The sequence below is a fragment of the Hypanus sabinus genome, chromosome 9 (genome assembly GCF_030144855.1).
Source record: "Hypanus sabinus isolate sHypSab1 chromosome 9, sHypSab1.hap1, whole genome shotgun sequence".
NCBI classification, from domain to species: domain Eukaryota; kingdom Metazoa; phylum Chordata; class Chondrichthyes; order Myliobatiformes; family Dasyatidae; genus Hypanus; species Hypanus sabinus.
In genome coordinates this window covers 157,286,009-157,305,648 of record NC_082714.1, presented here as the reverse complement: position 1 = coordinate 157,305,648, position 19,640 = coordinate 157,286,009, and the positions used below count along the sequence as shown (strand labels likewise).

At 44.3% G+C, this 19,640-nt stretch overlaps 1 protein-coding gene across 1 annotated transcript in view; it reads left to right on the top strand.

Annotated features, from left to right (window-relative positions):
* The window catches only part of LOC132400128 (deoxynucleoside triphosphate triphosphohydrolase SAMHD1-like), an 83,779-nt gene that overhangs the window by 30,069 nt on the left and 34,070 nt on the right, over positions 1-19,640 (top strand). Inside the window, 6 exon segments of the mRNA XM_059981203.1 lie at positions 8,501-8,570; positions 15,107-15,220; positions 15,222-15,271; positions 17,203-17,318; positions 17,653-17,723; positions 19,237-19,377. Coding sequence (XP_059837186.1) covers positions 8,501-8,570; positions 15,107-15,220; positions 15,222-15,271; positions 17,203-17,318; positions 17,653-17,723; positions 19,237-19,377 — 562 coding nt within the window.

The following is a 19,640-nucleotide window of genomic DNA, read 5'->3' as shown; positions in this document are numbered from 1 at the left end:
GAAATGGAGATTTCGGTGAATCTCCTCCTGCTGTGCGTGCGCAGGACACATCTACCGAAAACAAGCGACATGTTTGGTGTCGAATCTCACTGTGAAAGTGCGCGTTTGTGTAGTTACAGACTAGAAAAACTTAAAACGACGGGCAGCTGTTGGCTCCCACGCAGAACTTAAAACTAAAAAAAACAGATACTGGAGCGTACGGAGGCAACCGACAGGGAGTTCACAGACAGATTGACCCGGCTGACGACGATCATTGAAAAACTGACTAACTCCGTTGCATTAATAAAGCACCTTGTTAAATATATAAAACATGTCTGCATCAGTGTTATCTTGTATTTCCATACAATGTTACATTAGGCTGTTACACATCTATTGTCAGAGAAGTACTTGCATAAATAGGTAAACCACCTTCATACGAGCAAGGACAGAAAACGGCAAAGTGAGTATACTTATTTATTCAGTAAGTTATGGGTCAAAGCATCTGGTGAGTACATTTCTATCTGGCTTCAGTCTCTTTGCCATCTGACAGTGTTTTCAAAAGTCACTGGTTATTCCGTCCACACTGATCTGCCCGAGCAGTGTTTTCAAAAATATCCAGCCTGGAAAGTGTTTCTGAAAAGCTTTGGTTTCGGGGGAGGAAAACGCCGTTTTAGTAGCCTAAGGCTATATCCACACGCCGGATAAATCAGCAACTGAAGCTTTTTCTCTTCGTTTTTACCTTCCGTCCACGCTGAAACGGCTTTGCTTTGTGACAGCGGTACAGTGTAACATGGTTCTCATGACTACGTGCTGTGCTCCCAGTCATGTGACAGGCCTGTCTGTGAATGGGATAGTATTGGCATGCCTCATGCTATTACCAGTGGCTCCTCCCCTCTGGGTTAAACAGATGACATCCATACCATGAGTGAAAGCATACTGCTGTATTGTGTGGCACTGACAAAAACTCTTAAAAGTACCATCTGGTACTTGAAGGCCAGAAGATCGTACTGGCTTCAGAGTGTTACACCTACTAGCCTGGAGATGGGTACTGATAGACAGACAGACAGACAGACAGACAGACAGACACAGAGAGACAGACAGACAGAGAGACAGACAGACATACTTTATTGATCCCGAGGGAAATTGGGTTTCGTTACAGCCGCACCAACCAAGAATAGTGTAGAAATATAGCAATATAAAACCATAAATAATTAAATAATAATATTAATTATTCCAAGTGGAAATAAGTCCAGGACCAGCCTATTGGCTCAGGGTGTCTGACACTCCGAGGGAGGAGTTGTAAAGTTTGATGGCCACAGGCAGGAATGACTTCCTGTGACGCTCAGTGTTACATCTCGGTGGAATGAGTCTCTGGCTGAAAGTACTCCTGTGCCTAACCAGTACATTATGGAGTGGATGGGAGTCGTTGTCCAAGATGGCATGCAACTTGGACAGGATCCTCTTTTCAGACACCACCGTCAGAGAGTCCAGTTCCACTCTCACAACATCACTGGCCTTACAAATGAGTTTGTTGATTCTGTTGGTGTCTGCTACCCTCAGCCTGCTGCCCCAGCACACAACAGCAAACATGATAGCACTGACCACCACAGACCGTAGAACATCCTCAGCATCGTCCGGCAGATGTTAAAGGACCTCAGTCTCCTCAGGAAGTAGAGACGGCTCTGACCCTTCTTGTAGACAGCCTCAGTGTTCTTTGACCAGTCCAGTTTATTGTCCATTCATATCCCCAGGTATTTGTAATCCTCCACCATGTCCACACTGACCCCTTGGATGGAAACAGGCATCACCGGTGCCTTAGCCCTCCTCAGGTCCACCACCAGCTCCTTAGTCTTTTTCACATTAAGCTGCAGATGATTCTGCTCGCACCATGAGACAAAGTTTCTCACCGTAGCCCTGTACTCAGCCTCATCTCCCTTGCTGATGCATCCAACTATGGCAGAGTCATCAGAAAACTTCTGAAGATGGCAAGACTCTGCGTTGTAGCTGGTGTAGATGGTGAAAAGAAAGGGAGACAGGACAGTGATGAGATTGAACTGACGAAAGCATTGCCTTGAGCCTTGGTGGGAAGGCCCATTTTAAGTACAGCTGACTAGGTACATTGCTCTGAAGGTGCAGGTGAAGCCAATGAGGATCCACACATCGCACATTAAGGAAACAGTGTCACAAAGCAGAGAACCAATGGCCAGAAAACCCTTTTTGACAAGGACTGACTATCTAAACTTTCGGATTACTGCTTGTGATAAGTTTAGTGTGTTCTATGCGTCATGACACCAACACACTTGTCATTTTAGTTCTCACAGAATAATGTGTTACCATCTAACCAGTCAGGTTGTTGGTTGTGCTTTAGAGGGCCGACATACATTGAGAAGGTGGGTTGCCATTGAATATACCCCTGAAATGTACAGTTTGATTCTTTTTTCTACTTTGATAACCAGACCAGAGCTGTGAAGAGCATATGAGACTGCAATGTGCACAGAAATGACTTTTGCAGATGAAAATGCTTTGAAGGATGTTATCAACCTTCTTAGAACAGATTGCATAAATCCCCAGCCCTGAGGTTGAGGATCAGAGTGAAGTCTTCTACAGCAACCAGGTGAGCTGGGACTTGATTTGAGTAACAGGAGGAGCAATGTCTATATCACTGATGACTCTCCAAGTCACATTAGTGATACTTATCTCCTTCATTCTAAAATGGGACCTTTAGCTTCAACCAGTGTTGTTATCTGGCCTACATAGTACCATATTTGTCCCCGCTGCCTAGACTTTCTGTGCATCCAAACACGCAAGGCTGTGATCGAATTGAATGTGAACATTAGGAAGGGATGGTCCAGTTCTTACTAGGTGGTCAGCAGTGGAATCTTTGGTTGAACCAAAGGAGTGGAGGGGTCTTGCTAACTGCCGTATGTAGTACCATTTACGTACCATCTGCCTGGACCCTTTCTACATACAACCGAATTGAATGTGGATCTCAGGAGGGGGAAGGTACAGGAATAATCCTCATCAAGCAGTCAACAGTGAAAGGGTGGGCAGCTTCAAATTCCATAAGACCATAAGACATAGGAGCAGGACAAGGCCATTCAGCCCATGGGTCCACTCCGCCATTTCATCATGGCTGACCTAAACCCCTTCCTTCTCACCATATCTCTTGATGCCCGACCAATCAGGAATCCATCAAATTTTGCTTTAAATATACCCATGGATTTAGCATCCACTGCACCCTGGGGCAGAGCATTCCACAGATTCACCATTCTTGGGGTAAAATACTTGTTCCTTACTTCTGTTCTAAAAGGTCACCCCTCAATTTTGAGACTGGGCTCTCTAGTTTTGGGTACCTCCACGATAGGAAACATCCTCTCCATATCCAGCTTATTTAGTCCTTTCACCACACGGTAGATTTCCACGCGATCCCCATGCATTCTTCTAAGTTCCAGTGAGTACAGGCCCAAATATTGAGGCAGCTGTACTGAAATTACTAGAAAATTCATTGAACTAGTAGAAGTCAAGTCAAGTCAAGTCACTTTTATTGTCACTTCGACCATAACTGCTGGTACAGTACATAGTAAAAATGAGACGTTTTCCAGGACCATGGTGTTACATGACACCGTACAAAAACTAGACTGAACTACATAAAAACAACACAGAAAAAAAACACACAACAACTACACTAGACTACAGACCTACCCAGGACTGCATAAAGTGTACAAAACAGTGTAGGCGTTACAATAAATAATAAACAGGACAATAGGGCAAGGTGTCAGGCCAGGCGCTGGGTATTGATATATATTGGAGATTGTAAAGTTAAGCTACAAGAAATATCAAGTTAAGTAACTATTCTACAGTTTAATCCAACAACTGTCTCTGCTGTGAAGCTTCATTCCTCCAGTCAGTTCATTAACGCCCTACCCATCCCTCCCCAAATGACTACACCTTTCACAAGTCACACCCTTTGTCAGATAGGACGGGGTTGTGCCAACTTTTCATCTGAGAGTGTACAGAGAATTGAAAGTGAAACCATTATTCAGTGTGCAGAGAATTGAAAGTGAAACCATTATTCAGTAGGAATCATTCCTCCCCTCAGACCACTGAGCGAGGCATGTGTTTTAGAAAGGATACCAGTACCCTGTCAATTAGGAGTAGCATAGAGAACAGGGCTTTTGCAAACAATCAGAACGAGGAATTCAAGCTAGTCTAGTAATTTATTCCTTAACACTCCTCTCTTTTTCCATTCCCAATGCTGGTTCCCATCTCTCTCAAAAAAAAAACGTCTGCACTAACTGTTCTGGCACTCTGGTTCCCATCACCCCGCAACTCCAGTTTAAACCCCCGCCCCACAGTGCAGCACGAGCAAACCTTCATCCCCCCTCCAGTTCAAGTGCAAACCGTCCCTTCTGTGCAGGTCCTACCTTTCCTGGAAGAGAGCCCAATGATCCAAAAATCTTCAGCCCTCCCTCCTACACTAACTTTTTAGACACACATTAAATTGTATAAACTTTTTTTTGGCCTCACGGACACTTTGCATGGGGCAATCCTGAGATAACAATCCTGGAGGTCCTGCCCTTTAACACAGCACCCTACTCCCTGGACTCACTTTGCAGAACCTTATCTCAATGCCAACATTACCACATCGCCAACGATCCATAGGGTCACCATGAGTCAATGGTGACTCGATGGCACTTAACAACAGCAACAAATATGGGACCCATGAATCCTCAAGTGCAGATAAACAAGGAGATGAGAATTCCATCTTTCTCCCTGCTCTCAATAATCAAGACTTTATAAACTTCTGCTTTAAGTATACCCAATGACTTGGCCTCCACAGCTGTCTGTAACAATGAATTCCACAGATTTGCCACCCGCTGGCTAAACAAAGTTTTCTTCATCTTTGTCCTAAAGGGATGTCCCACTGTTCCGAGGCTGTGAACTCTGTTCCGATTCCTGCTTGTTGTGATATTTGTTTTAATCTCTTGCCTGAGGGAACTCTGTACAGTGATGGCCCACACAGCAGCCTCCTCCATCACAACAGTGACCTGCCCCTGGTGAAACTGTCTCAGGGTTTCAGAGACTGTGCTGTTGAGATTCAGTAAGATTTGAGTTGTCCTTTACAGAACAGGAGGGAGGAGTGTGGAAGGTACAGCAAGGCAATGGTTGCAGATAATGGCTGTACGAAGACAGTTTACGGATAGTGTTTAGTCAACACAGGCAAGGAAACTCTTTGAGCAGCATTGCTCCCCTTTCCACTGCATAGGACCAGAGTCTTTTGGCATATCGAGACAAGGATGCAAATGAAGGATTATAGGGTAACATTTAGTTGATTCAGAGAATCAGAGAACATAAGTACATTTATTTTTAAAGAGTGTATCGAAAAGATTGAAAGCGGATGAGCTTAGAGCATTGATCAGTACTTGGAGCTATGATGCTGTGGCCATTACAGAGACTTGATGGCTTAGGGGCAGGAACGGCTAATTAGAGTGCCAGGCTTTAGATGTTTCAGTAAGGACAGGGAGGGAGGCAAAGGAGGTGGAGGTGTGGCACTGTCGATCAGAGGTCATGCCACGGCTGCAGAAAAGGAGGAACTCGTGGAGGGATTGCCGACGGATTCTCTACGGATGGATGTTAGAAACAGGAAGGGGTCAATAATTCTACTGGGTGTTTTTTATAGACCAACCAATAGTAACAGGGATATCGAGGAGCAGATAGGGAGACAGATTCTGGAACGGTGATATAATAACAGGGTTATCTTTTAAAAGATTCCTGGATAGGTATATGAAGCTTAGAAAAATAGAGGGCTATGGGTAACCCTAGGTAATTCCTAAAGTAAGTACATATTCGGCACAGCTTTGTGAGTCGAAGGGCCTGTATTGAGCTGTAGATTTTCTATGATTCTCTGTTCCTGTGTTACAGTATACAGCCCTGAGATCGTCCCCACAGACAGCCATGAAATCAAAAAAAAAACATGGAACCCATTTAAAGAGAAACTTCAGTACCCCCCCACACACATTAAAAAAACAAATCACGTGAACAACATATTCAGTTCAGCTCCATGTTCACTATCTGCAGGCTGCCCTGATACAAAATTTTCCGAAATAGCAACAAGCTAGTAGTGACCAGAAACCAGCAACACATCATAACATGAACTACAGAGTCCAGCCCACAAACCAAGTTGATTAAACCTTGCTCAAGTACCATCCTCCAACAGCATCGAGAGAGGGAGGGAGAGGGAGGGGGAGAGAGAGAGGGGGAGAGAGGGAGGGGGAGAGAGGGAGAGAGAGGTGGGGAGAGAGAGAGGGGAGAGAGGGAGAGAGAGGAGTGGAGAGAGAGAGAGGTGGGGAGAGAGAGAGGGGGAGAGAGGGAGAGAGAGGAGGGGAGAGAGAGAGAGGTGGGGAGAGAGGAGGGGAGGGGGGGAGAGAGAGAGAGAGAGAGAGACGGTCACACACAGACACCTTCCCCTGCGAGCAGCGAGCAAGAGGCTGGTAGACATGCTGAGCACCCGTTCATTGTCCGCACCCACCTCGATTATTACAATTTTTCTCAGGACTTTAATCTGGGAGGTCAGTGAGAAATGGAATCGATCACGGGCTCACGCCCCATTTCTGGGCTTCACATGAAGCATCAAGGAACACTCTCGAAGACAGCAAAGCACCAGATCGCTCAATCGGCCTGAAAACACACCACCAAAATTGTAGTTCACAGGCGCTAAACAGCAGATCACAAACTCCAACAGTCAGCCAGTTATTTTACTAAATGAGAAGTATTGTAAACTCTTACAATGTAGATTCTATTTTATTAAAATCTGCATTATCAGAATGTTATTGGTGATTTATTATGCTAATAAGGAATTTGAACATAAACAAAGTTACCAATGGCACCATACCAAGAGAAGAATTCTATTGTCGTTTTTGCAATCAGAGCACATGAGATGGTCCATTGTCCTAATATGCAAAGTGATGGTGGTTTCACACCATGGGCACATTGACATAATCTGTCTGTGACCACTACACCAGCAGTGATCCCCCACAACTGCTCCATGCCCAGCCCTTAGACAATCAGGCAAAGAAGCAGAATAAGGTCTTTTGGCCCATCGAGTCTGCTCCACCATTCAATCACGGCTGATCCTTTTTCCCCTCCTCAGCCCCATTTCTGGCAACTACAGCTTCCTGTGGTAATAAGTTCCACAAGTTCATCACCCTCTGGTTAAAGAAATTTCTCTGCATCTCTGTTTTAAATGGAAGCGCCTCTATCCTGCGGCTGTGCCCTCTTGTCCTAGACTTGCCCACCATGGGAAACATCCTTTCCACACCTGCTCTGTTTAGGCCTTTCAGCATTTGAAAAGTTTCAATGAGATACCCCCCAGCCTTCTAAATTACAGCGAGTACAAACCCAGAGATATCACACATTCTTCGTATGATAATCTTTTTGATCTTGGAATTATCCTTGTGAACTTCCTCTGGACCCTCTCCAATGCCAGCACATCTTTTCTGAGATGAGAGGCCCAAAACTGTTCATAATACTCAACGTGAGGCCTCATCAGTGCCTTATAAAGCCTCAGCATTATATCCCTGCTCTTGTATTCGAGACCTCCTGAAATGAATTCTAACATTGCATTTGCCTTCCTCACCACTGACTCTACCTGCAAGTTAACCTTTAGGGTCTTCTGCCCAAGGACTCCCAAGTCCCTTTGCACCTCAGATTTTTGGATTTTCTCTCCGTTTAGAAAATAGTCCACACATTTATTTCTTGTATCGAAGTGCATGACCATGCATTTTCCAACACTGTATTTCATCTGCCTCTCTCTTGCCCATTCTCCTAATCTGTCCAAGTTCTTCCGCAGCCTACCTGTTTCCTCAACATTACCTTCCCCTTCGCCACGCTTCGTATCATCTGAAAACTTGGCAACAAGGCCATCTATTCCATCATCTAAATCATTGATATACAGCATAAAAAGAAGCGATCCCAACACCATTCCCTGCAGAACATCACTAGTCACTGGCAGCCAACCAGACAAGGATCCTTTTATTCCCACTCGCTGCCTCCAGCCTTCCAGTTCTTTATGTTTTTTTCACCAAGAAGTTGAGGCTCAGCACCTCAGACCTCTGTGTGATGAGGAAAGGTTCATTTTGCTCTCCAACTCTTATTGTCTGATCCACCACGCCCAGCGATTATTACCATAGCTCATGGTTCCAGAGAAACATTTCCATAATCACAGAAAACATTGTCCTATCCTCCTGCTCTGCCTCATTCCTGGGTGTATTTTAATAGAAGCCCTTTAAACAACAACAAGCATGAAGTTTGTTTTGTCAGTAGCTTTCAGTGTTTACATTTCCTCATAACTTGACAATTTGTAATCATTGCTACTAGAGCCAGTTCTTAAGTTGAAGTCATTATGTGCTTTAAGCTATTTCCGCATACCTCGTTTACTATAAATTCAAGATCTGCAGGTGTTCATGATCTACTCGGTACCAGAGAGATAACTGTTCTGGTTACTGTTGCATTCTTCATCTAGCTCCTTGAGAGATCAAGACAAATTCAGGAACGGTATGAGTTCCAACCAGCAGAACAATGCTGAAGGAAAGGTAAGAATCTGTCAGGGGCATGAAAGCATCTCAAGTTTCCGTGAACTTTCACTCTAGTTCAGTCACACAAATGCTGAGGTTTGAAGCAGGTTAGAAGCTGGTTGAGGTTGATGGGTGTCTGGGGATGAATAAGGGGCTGATAAGCCACATTATCCAGTGAAAAGTGAATTGTCAGCTAAAGCAGGGACTTATTACCCCATAGAAGGTGACATGGATGGAGCTTTTGTAAATGAAGAGACTCGACGGAAAAGACATTTCCATTGGTAAGAATATTGGAAAGGGTCAGACAAGGTGATGCGAATGAGAATGTGGAAGCTGTTCCTCCCCGGGAGACCATGCTCATTCCTCATCTGTCAGGACACAGTTAGTGCAGTGAGAATGGCTCCAGGGGCTGTGTTTGGTTCTTTGTGTGAGACGTAGAAATCCTGGGAGACCTCTGGCCTCCTGGATAATTTCATTGCACCAGTGGCACCGAGCTGCAGCTCCTCAGAGAATGTGTTGAGCAACTGGAGCTGCAGCTCGATGACATTTGGCTCGTACAGGAGACTGAGGAAGTGATGGATAGGAGCTACAGGGAGGTAGTCATTCCTAGGTTGCAAGAGGCAGGTATCTGGGTGACTGTCAGGAGAAGGATGGGAAATGGGCTGTCAATGCAGAGTATCCGCAGATTATCCCTGGGGCTGTTCCTCTCAATAATAGGTAGATCACTTTGGATACTTTTGATGGGGACAAACTCCAGTGGGAGTCACAGTGACTGGGTCTCTAACAGAGTCTGGTGCTGTGACTCAGAAGACAAGAGAGGTGCAGAGGACTGCAATATGTCTGTGGACACGATATAGCCGCCCAGATGGCACATTGCCTCCTAGGTACCCCAGTCAGGGATGTCTTGGATCAGGTCCACAGCATTCTGAAGTGGGAGAGTGAGCAGCCAGAAGTCTTTGTACATATTGGCACCAAAGGTGTAGGTCTGAAAAGTAAGGAGGTCTTCAAGAGAGATTTTAGGGACCTAGGTAGAGAGCTGAGTAACAGGGCCTCCAGGATAGTAATCTCAGGATTGCTGCCAGTGCCACATGCCATTGAGGGTAAGAATAGGATGATTTGACAAATGAATGCATGGCTGAGTAACTGGTGAGGGGGCAGGGATTCAGGAGTATGGATCATTGGGATCTCTTCTGAGTTGAATGATAAGGATGTAGTTTTCGGGTAATTGCAGGCATGTGTGAGCATGGTTTCCACAAGGGAAATCTTGCGTGACAAATCTGTTGGAATTCTTTGAAGAGATAACAAGCTGGACAGACAAAGGAAAATCAGTGGATGTATGTCCTTGGATTTTTAGAAGGCCTTGGCAAGATGCCACACATAAGGCTGCTTAACAAGTTAGGAGCCCATGGTATTACAAGAAAGGCACAAGCATTGGTTGATTGGTAGGAGGCAAAGAGTGAGAAAAACGGGAATCTTTTCTTGTTGGCTGCCTATAATTCCTTGGTTATTTTTAGAGCCTTTCTTAAACAGCAGAACAACATTAGCTATCCTCAAATCCTCCAGCTCCTCACCTGTCTCTAAGGATGATTTAAATATCTCTACTAGGGCCACAACAATTTCTGCACTTGCCTCCCAAAGGGTCCAAGGGAACACCTTGTCAGGCCTTGAGGACTTATCTACATTAATTTGCCTCAAGAACACCTCCTCTTCTGCAATCTGTATAGAGTCCATGAGGTTGATACCATTTTGCCTAATGTCTATAGAATCTGCGTCTGGTTCCTGAGTAAACGCAGATGCAAAAACTGCTTTTAAGACCTTCCCCATCCACACACAGGGGTTACCATTCTGATTTTCCAGAGGACCGATTTTGTTCATTGCAATCCTTTTAACATACTTGTGGAATCCCTTAGGATTCTCCTCATCTTGTCTGCTAAGGCAACCTCATGCCTTCTTTTAGCCTCCTGATCTCCTTCTTAGGTGTTCTCTTGCATTTCTTACATTGCATAAGCACCTCATTTGTTCCTACCTTCCTGTAGATGCTATGCACCTCCTTTTACTTCTTAGCCAGGGTCTCAATATTTCCTGAAAACCAAGGTTTCCTACAACTGTTACCTTTACCCTTTATTCTGACAGGCACATACAAGCTTTGTAATCTTAAATTTTCACTTTTGAAGTCCTCCCGTGTACCAAGTACACCTTTGCCAGAGATTAGCTTGATCTGATCCATACTTGCTGATCCTGATACCACCAAAATTGGCCTTTCTCCAATTTATAATCTCAACTCGTGCATCAGACCTATCTTTTTGCATATTTACATTGAACCTAATGACATTCTTATCAGTAGATGCAATGTTTTCACCTACATAAACTTCTGTCACCTGCCCTGTCTGATTCCCTAATTGCAGATCAAGTGTCACACACTCTCTCAGTGGGACTTCTACGTACTGATTAAGAAAACTTCCCCGAACACATTTGACAAACTCAATCTCATCTAGTCCTTTTTCCATATGGGAACCCCAGTCAATATGTGAAAAGTTAAAAACAAACTATTATAACAATACCTTATCTCCCGTCTAGGTAGCCTCCTACCTGCCGGCATGAACATTCAACTCACAGACCTCTGTTGATACCCCTGCCCCCCCCCCCTTACCTCCATCCCTATCTATTATTTTAGTCTGGTTCTCTTTCTCTCTCTTTTTTCCCCCCTCACTGTAATCTCCCCCCAGCCCTACCTTTCTTTCTCTTTTATTTCCCATAATTCTCCACCTCCCCCCAGCCCATTTCCCTCCAGCCTATCACTTCCTAGCTCTCTACTTCATCCCTCCCCCCACTTCTCATCCCCCCTCGACCATCCCATGTTACTTCACTCCTGATGAAGGGTTTCAGCCTGAAACATCGTCACTACCTCCTCCCGTAGATGCTGTCTGGCCTGCTGAGTTCTGCCAGCATTTTGTGTTTTTTTATTATAACAACCTTACATTTCTTGCAATAGTCTGCAACCTTTCTGCAAATTTGTTCCTCGAAATCGCTTGGACTGTTGGGTGGTCTATAATATAGCCCCATTAACGTGGTCAAACCTTTCTTATTCCTGAGTTCCACCCATAATACCTCACTAGATGAGTTCTCCAGTCCAAACTGCTGACGTAATCTTGCTCCTACATCTTATGGTCTTATGGTTGAAAGGAAACACTAGCAGGGAGGATGGCAGAGCAGCAATGGCTACATTTTTTGTGAGCAATTTGGAAGACACAAGATACATACATCTCAAGAAAGAAGGAGTATTCTAAAGGGAGGGTGACACAACTGTGGCTGACATGAAAAGACAGAGCCAATTTAAAAGCCAGAGAAAGGGAAGAAAATTAATGGGCAGTTAGATGTTTGGGAAGCTTTATAGAAACCAAGAGAAGGCAAATAAAAAAGTCATAAAGAAGGAAAAGATGGGATACGAAGGTAAGCTAGTCAATAATATTAAAGAGGATACCAAAAGTTTGCTGGGGCATTAAAAGAGAGGTGAAAATAGAATCAGACTGCTGGAAAATGACACTGGAGAGATAGAAATGGAGGACAAGGAAATGACAGATAATTAAGTATTCAGTGTGGAAGACACTTGCAGTATGGTGAAAGTTCTAGGTGTCAAGGGGAGAGAAGTGAGTGAAGTTGCCATGACTAAGGAGAATGTGCATGGGAAACTGAGAGTTCTGAAGGTAGATAGTCACCAGGACCAGATGCCATACACCCCAGAGTTCTGAAACAGGTGACTAAAAAGATTGTGGAAGTAATGATTGTTCAAGAATCAATGGATTCTGGCATGGATCCAGAGGATTCGAAAATTGGAAATGTCACTCCACTCTTCAAGAATGGAGAGAGGCAGAAAAAAGGAAATTATAGGCCAGCTAGTCTGACCTCAGTCATTGAGAAGATGTTGGCGTCGATTACTAAGGATGTGATTTTGGGTACTTGGAAGCGTATGATAAAATTGGCTGAAGTCAGCTTGGCTTCCTCAAGGGAAAAACTTGCCTGACAAATCTGCTGGAATTTGTTGAAAATATAACAAGCAGGATAGACGAGAATTGGTGGATCTTGTGTACTTGAATTTTCAGAAGGCCTTTGACAAGATGCCACACTTGAAGCTGCTTAACAAGTTAAGAGCCCATGGTGTTACAGGACAGATACTAGCATGGATAGAGCATTGGCTGACTGACAGGAGGCAAAGAGTGGGAATAAAGGGAGCCTTTTCTGGTTGGCTGCCAATGACTAGTAGTGTTCCACTGAAGTCTATGTTGTAACCGTTTCTTTTAATGTTATATGCCAATGACTTTAATGATGGAATTGATGGCTTTGTGGCCAGGTTTGCTGACAGTATGAAGATAGGTGCAGGGGCAAGTAGAGTTGAAGAAACAAAGAGCTACAAAAGGAATTAGACAAAGTAGGAGAATGGGCAAAGAAACTGAAGATGGAATACAGTGTCAGAAAATGTATGTTCATGGGTTTTTGCTGAAAAGTGTAGACTCTTTTCTAAAAAAAGAGAAATTTCAAAAATCTGAGGTGCAAAGGTACTTGGGAGTCCTTGTGCGACATTCCCCAAATGTTCATTTGCAGATCGAGTTGATGTTGAGAAAGGCAGAAATGTCAGAATTAATTTCAAGAGGACTAGCATATGAAAGTAAAGATGTAATGTTGAGGCCTTATAGGGCACCAGTGAGGTCTCACTTGGAGTTTTGTGGGCAGTTTTGAACCCCTTATCCAAGAAAGGATGTGCTGTCATTGGTTCGAAGAGGTGCAGGAAAATGATTCCAGGATTGAAAGGCTTATCATATGAGGAACTTTTGATGGCTCTGGGCCTGTACTCACTGGAATTCAGTAGAATGAGTGGGGATATGATTGAAACCTATCAAGGGTTGAAAGGATGCAATAGAGTGGATGGAGAAGATGTTTCCTATGGTGGGGAAGTCAAAGCCCAGAGGGTACAGCCTCAGAAACAGGGGCATCCATTTAGAACAGAGTTGAGAAGTGGATCAGCCATGATTAAATAATTCAATGGGCCAATGGCCTGATTCTGCTCCTACCGCTTTTGGTCTTACGGAAACATAGAATAGATAGAACTAAAGATAAGGTAATTAAAATTTTACTATGAAAGTGCATATATATTACCATTTACTACCTTGAAGTTCATTTTCATGAGGGGAGTAAAGCAATGCAACAGAATTTATGAAAAACTATACATAATCAAAGAATGACTTACAACTATTGTGAAAACATAATATATATATTTAATACTGAGAACAACATGCATCTGCCAATTGTAGAATCCGTTCAGAATTTTGGTGAGCGCAGATCCCCACACCAGTTCAAGAGCCGGATGGTTGCAGAGTGATAACTGTACCTGAACCTGATGGCGTGGGACCTCAGGCCCTTGTACCTTCTGTCCAATTATAGTAGAAAAAAAGAAAGCATGGCCTGGATGATGGGGTCCTTGATGATGGATGTTGCTTTCTTTTGGCAGCGCTCCTTGTAGATGTGATCAATAGTGGGGTGGGATTTGCCTCTGATGGACATGTCTGTAGACATCTCCATTCCTGGGCATTGGTGTTTCCATACAAGTCCATGATGTAGCCAGATAGAATACCCTCCATTTTGCACCTATAGAAGTTTGTCAAAATTTTAGAAAACATACCAAATCTGGTTCAAGTTCATTATCATGCAGCCATATATACATGTATACCACCAAATGAAACAACATTCCTCCACCAAAGGGTACCTGTTGCCTTATGTGTTGTGTGCGAGTTATATTAACGCAAATAAATTAACAGCAGTTAAAGTACAAAATGCTTGACAGATTTTCTGATTTGATAATGCCAAGGAATTTAAAGCTACTGCTCCCTCCCCACCTCTGATCCCCAATGAGGACTGGCTCATGGACCTCCAACATCTTCTTGAAGTCAATATTCATCACAACGGTTATACTGGCATTTAGTGAGAGGTTGCTGCTATGGCACCCTTTACCAGATTTTCAATCATCCCTCCTGTATGCTGTCACGTCTCCATATTTCCACCATTAATTCTGCCAACAACAGCAATGCCGTCAGTATGCTTAAATTCTCATTTGGAGCTGTGCTTAGCCACACAATCATAGCTATAAAGTGAGTTAAACTGGGAGCTAAACACACAGCCTTGTGGTGCACGTGTGCTGATGGAGACTGCTGCCATTCCGAACAGACTACAGTTTGCAAGTGAAGAAATCGAGGATTCAGTTGCAGAAACAAAAAATGGTGGGAAAACTCAGAAGGATAAAGGCAGTATCTGTGAGAAGAGATAGTCAATGTTTCAGGTCTGTCTCATAGATTACTGGGAGTGATGAGTGGGATGTAAATCCGATATATTGACTCTGATCTGTATTCTGTTGAGAAAAAAAGAGTTCCAAAATTTTCTATCCGCAAGTTCAGTGGAATAAAACACAAAATACTAATAGTACCCAATCGGTCAGGCATTGTCTTCGACAGAGGGATAGAAAGCTGCCTTGTGATGTGAGCTGAGACCTTTCAATTCCCCCACAGGTGTTCAACGACCCGATCCACGGCCACATTGAGATGCACCCACTGCTGGTCCGCATCATAGACACGCCGCAGTTCCAGCGTCTCCGCTTCATTAAGCAGCTCGGGGGGGGGGGTACACTTTGTGTATCCCGGAGCCTCCCACACCAGATTCGAGCACTCCATCGGGTAAGGACTCAGGGAGATTTAAGCACTCAGTTGGGTAAGGACGTGGGGGGATTCAAGCACTCCATTGAGTAAGGTATACACACACACACGCACACACACACACACACACACACACACACACACACACACACACACACACGCACACACACACGCGCGCGCACACACACACACACACACACGCACACACACACGCGCGCGCGCGCACACACACACACACACACACACACACACGCACACACACACACACACGCACACACACACACACACACACACACACACACATAATTTTTCTCAGCCTTATGAGTGGCGTCAATGTGCATTTTCCTCAATCTCGGGTCCTCTACTAGAGGGCTGGGAGCTTGAGGATTCAGTGCAGTATTGTTGCTGTTCCTAGTAGTAGACACTTTTGGACCGAGATCGGAGATGTTTTTCCCGGGATTTGTTGGAGTCAGTCTCCCAGTCCAGATGTCACAGCCCCAAGTGCTCCTATCACTACCGGGATTACTCTCAGTTCTCACTTTCTACATCCTTTCTATCTGCTCTTTCAGGCCCTGGTATTTCTCCAGCTTCTCATATTCTTCCTGATGTTCCTGTCATTTGGGGTCGCCACATCTATTACTATTGCTTTCTTCTGTTCCTTGCCCAGTATTTCTATGTCTGGTTGGATGGCCAGTACCCGATTATCAGTTTGCATTTGGAAGTCCCACAGGCTCTTGGCACTGACATTCTCCACTACCTTCTCGAGTGTTTCCCATTTGGACTAGGCAGTGTCCAATCCATACTTAGTGCATATGTTCCTGTGGACAATTCCCGCCACTTGGTTGTGCTGTTCAGTGTTTGCTGACCATGTTACTACGTGCTGGGCGGTTTCAGTGGATTCCTTGCACAACGTGCATGTTGGGTCTTGTCTGGTGTGAAAGTCCCCTGCTTCTTTTATTTGGATAGTTTGATTAAGAATTCTTGTTCACTTAAATAATTAATTATGGGTTATATGTAAAAATACGTGAATTGCAAACGTCATCACATCGCCATGGTGATACGCATGTGCCTCGCTAAAAAGTAAGGATGGAGTTACAGTGCAGTTTGGACTTCCCAGGTCTTCCTTTGAATTAATTTAATGTTTTGAAGTTACAAAACAGAACCAACGCAAAGGGCAATTTCACCTCTCTCTCCTCCCACCACCCTTCATCAACCACTTCAGTTTCTGTGAAACGCTCTGAAGACGTGAATTCCTGTCTCTGTTCGGTGGTGCTCTCAGTCTGTGATTGTTCCGGTTTGTAAAGAGCTTGCTGACATTGACTGAGTGAGAGAGTGCTTTGTCCGACAGACAGACAGTGACGCAGTATTACTGAGGAGGACGGAGACCAACGGGAGAGTGTGGAGCAATGTGGGGAGTGGACAAAGTTCAGAACTGACATCAGAACAGACAAGGCACGACTGAACCCAGCTGTATGTCGACCCAATGTTTATGCATTTCCCTTTTCAGTGGACTTCTAACCTGGAGAATTGAATCAGACTCTTTTTAATGTCCCTCCTTTAACCACTTACTGTGGCAGTTTATTCCACCAATTGAGCATCCTCTCTGTGAGAGAGGCTGCCACTCAGATTCCTGTTAAATCTTTCCCATCTCTCCTTCAACCCTTGTCCTCAACACAGGGGAAAGGACTATGTACTTACCCTGTCTTTGGCCCATATAATTTTATACACCTCTATAAGATCACTCTTATTCTCCTTCCCTCCTACAAATAAAGTGCAAAACTGTTCAACCTCTCTCCATCACCATGGTAGTAATTAAACCGCAGAGTCTATGACTAGACAACAACTAGTAAGAATACTTGGATAAACTATGGGCATTAAGGTTAAATAGTACTTGAAAGCAACTGAGGAAAGGTTGTGTGTCTTTATATAAATACTGTCTCTTTGCCCTGCAGTGTGGCACATCTGGCAGGAGAACTGGTGAAAGTCCTGGCTAGGCGCCAACCGGAACTTCAGGTTGATGATCGGGATATCCTGTGTGTTCAGATCGCTGGACTCTGCCATGATCTAGGTGAGGTAAAGACATCATAGGGGCATTGGATGAGTTGGTGGGGCAACATCCCCCTTTTTATTGTTTTGTGAAGTTTGGGCAATTTGTTGACTTCAGAGTTTGAGGTTAATGCAAAGAGGGACCTCAAAGACAAAGACTTCAAGCCCAGCTCACAGTCTACCAGGGAGAGATGATGCAGGACACACTAACTGAGGCAGTGGTCTGGTCTGACGTTCCTGAGCACTGCTTAAGGTGTATTACTCTTTGGAGCTGACCGCTTGTTGATGACATTTGAAACTAACCCCCTTCTCATTTGAGGTTCTTTCCACTGTAACACTGATGTTTTATTTCCCAGGTCACGGTCCTTTTTCGCACTCGTTTGATCAGAAGTTTATCCCCCAGACACAAGGATCCCTGGAATGGCAGGTAACGCTCTCCAAATACTTTGTGTAAAAGTGTGTGTTGGCAGACAGGGGGCAATGGGCTGGGCCCCAGGATCCCATCAGTAGAAGCTATGTTTTTGAGGAAGTTCAGTCGATGTGAAGCAGCAGATTTCCAGCAAAGGGAATGTCATAATGACTCTTCTACCACTTCTGAGTTTGGTATCTGTTTCATTTCCCTTCACCATTGGTACATCACAATGTCACATATGTTGTATGCACTCTGAGGAGACGTATCCACCCAGCTTCCAATGGGCATGGCTCAGTGTCATAGATCTGTCTGTGCCATGTGGATAAGATGGCAACAGGGCAAGAAATCCAAAGGTTCACAGTGGTAGGCTAATTTGAAGTGGATCAGATCTGGGACAGAAAGCCATGGTCATGGTGCTCAGAGCCTGGTCCATTTGTGACTCTGGAGTTGCAGCCATGTTGTTGTCTATTGTCCTCTGGAGCAGTCAGTCTTAGTCTTGGCCATCCCTGAAACAGACAGCTGTGGTTAGAGGTGACGGTTTACTATCTGTTTCTAGGACAAGATCTGGGCAATCAAGGTGAAGCCACACTCAGGTTGGAGGAACAACACCTTATATACTGTCTGAGTAGCCTCCAACCTGATGGCATGGACATTGACTTCCGTTAATGATTCCTTTTGCCTATCACCTTTCCAGCTCTTAGCTTCATCCCACCCCCTCAGGTCTTCTCCTATCATTTTGCATTTCCCCTTCCCCCTCCTACTTTCAAATCTCTTACTATCTTTTCTTTCAGTTAGTCCTGACGAAGGGTCTCAGCCCGAAACATCGACAGTGCTTCTCCCTATAGATGCTGCCTGGCCTGCTGTGTTCCACCAGCATTTTGTATGTGTTATCTGGGCAATCAGATGGGTTTCTTGAAAGTGTGGTGACAGCTGAACTATGCGGAGAGGAAGGCGATTCACACACTGGGCCTTCATCATTCAGGATTTGAGTATAGAAGTTGGACATTACGTTGCAGTTGTATGACATTGGGAATGTTGTGTTCAGTTTTAGTCAACCTGGTCTCAGAATAAATGCCTCAAAGTTTACAAGGATGCCATTTTGACTTGAGAGAGTGAGAGAGACTACAGAGAGAGATACTGTATGTACGTACTATGAGCTGATAGAGAAAATGGTTGAGGAAGGTACAATTTAACAAATTCTAAAAGATAGTTGTACATGTAGATGAATGGGACAGGTTTAGAAGATTATGCACCAAATGCTGACAAATGGGAATAGCTTTTATAGCCCTTGGTCAGGATGGAACAGTTGAGCTGAAGGGCCTGTTGTCATGTTGTGTGAAGTGACAAACATTTATATTGATTTAAACATGAGTTGCTGGCATTGTGTGGTGCTACATCAGCTTCCTGTCCATGGGGGCTAATGCAGTAAACTGAACTGTTGTTCCAGCACAATAAATTGTTAATTCTAATATTAACCATTTCCATAGAATGACGACTCACTCTTTCCTCTGATTTGTTGTTGGTGTAGCATGAGGATGCTTCGATAACGATGTTCGAATACTTGATTTCCTCCGATACTTTAAAAGATTGGCTGGAAATATATGACCTGGGGTCACAAGATGTGACATTTATAAAGGAACTGATCAAAGGTGCAGAAGAAAAGAAAAAGGTAAGTGACACTGTTTAGCTAAGCAATTGGAATATAAGCTGGAAATTTTACTTTTATGCGCACCCAAACAAAAGAGAGATAAACAATTGAATTCAAAGAACACACACAAAATGCTGGTGGAACACAGCAGGCCAGGCAGCATCTATAAGGAGAAGCACTGTTGACGTTTCAGGCCAAGAACCTTCGTCAGGACTCCTGATGAAGGGTCTCAGCCCAAATCGTCGACAGTGTTTCTCCCTATAGATGCTGCCTGGCCTGCTGTG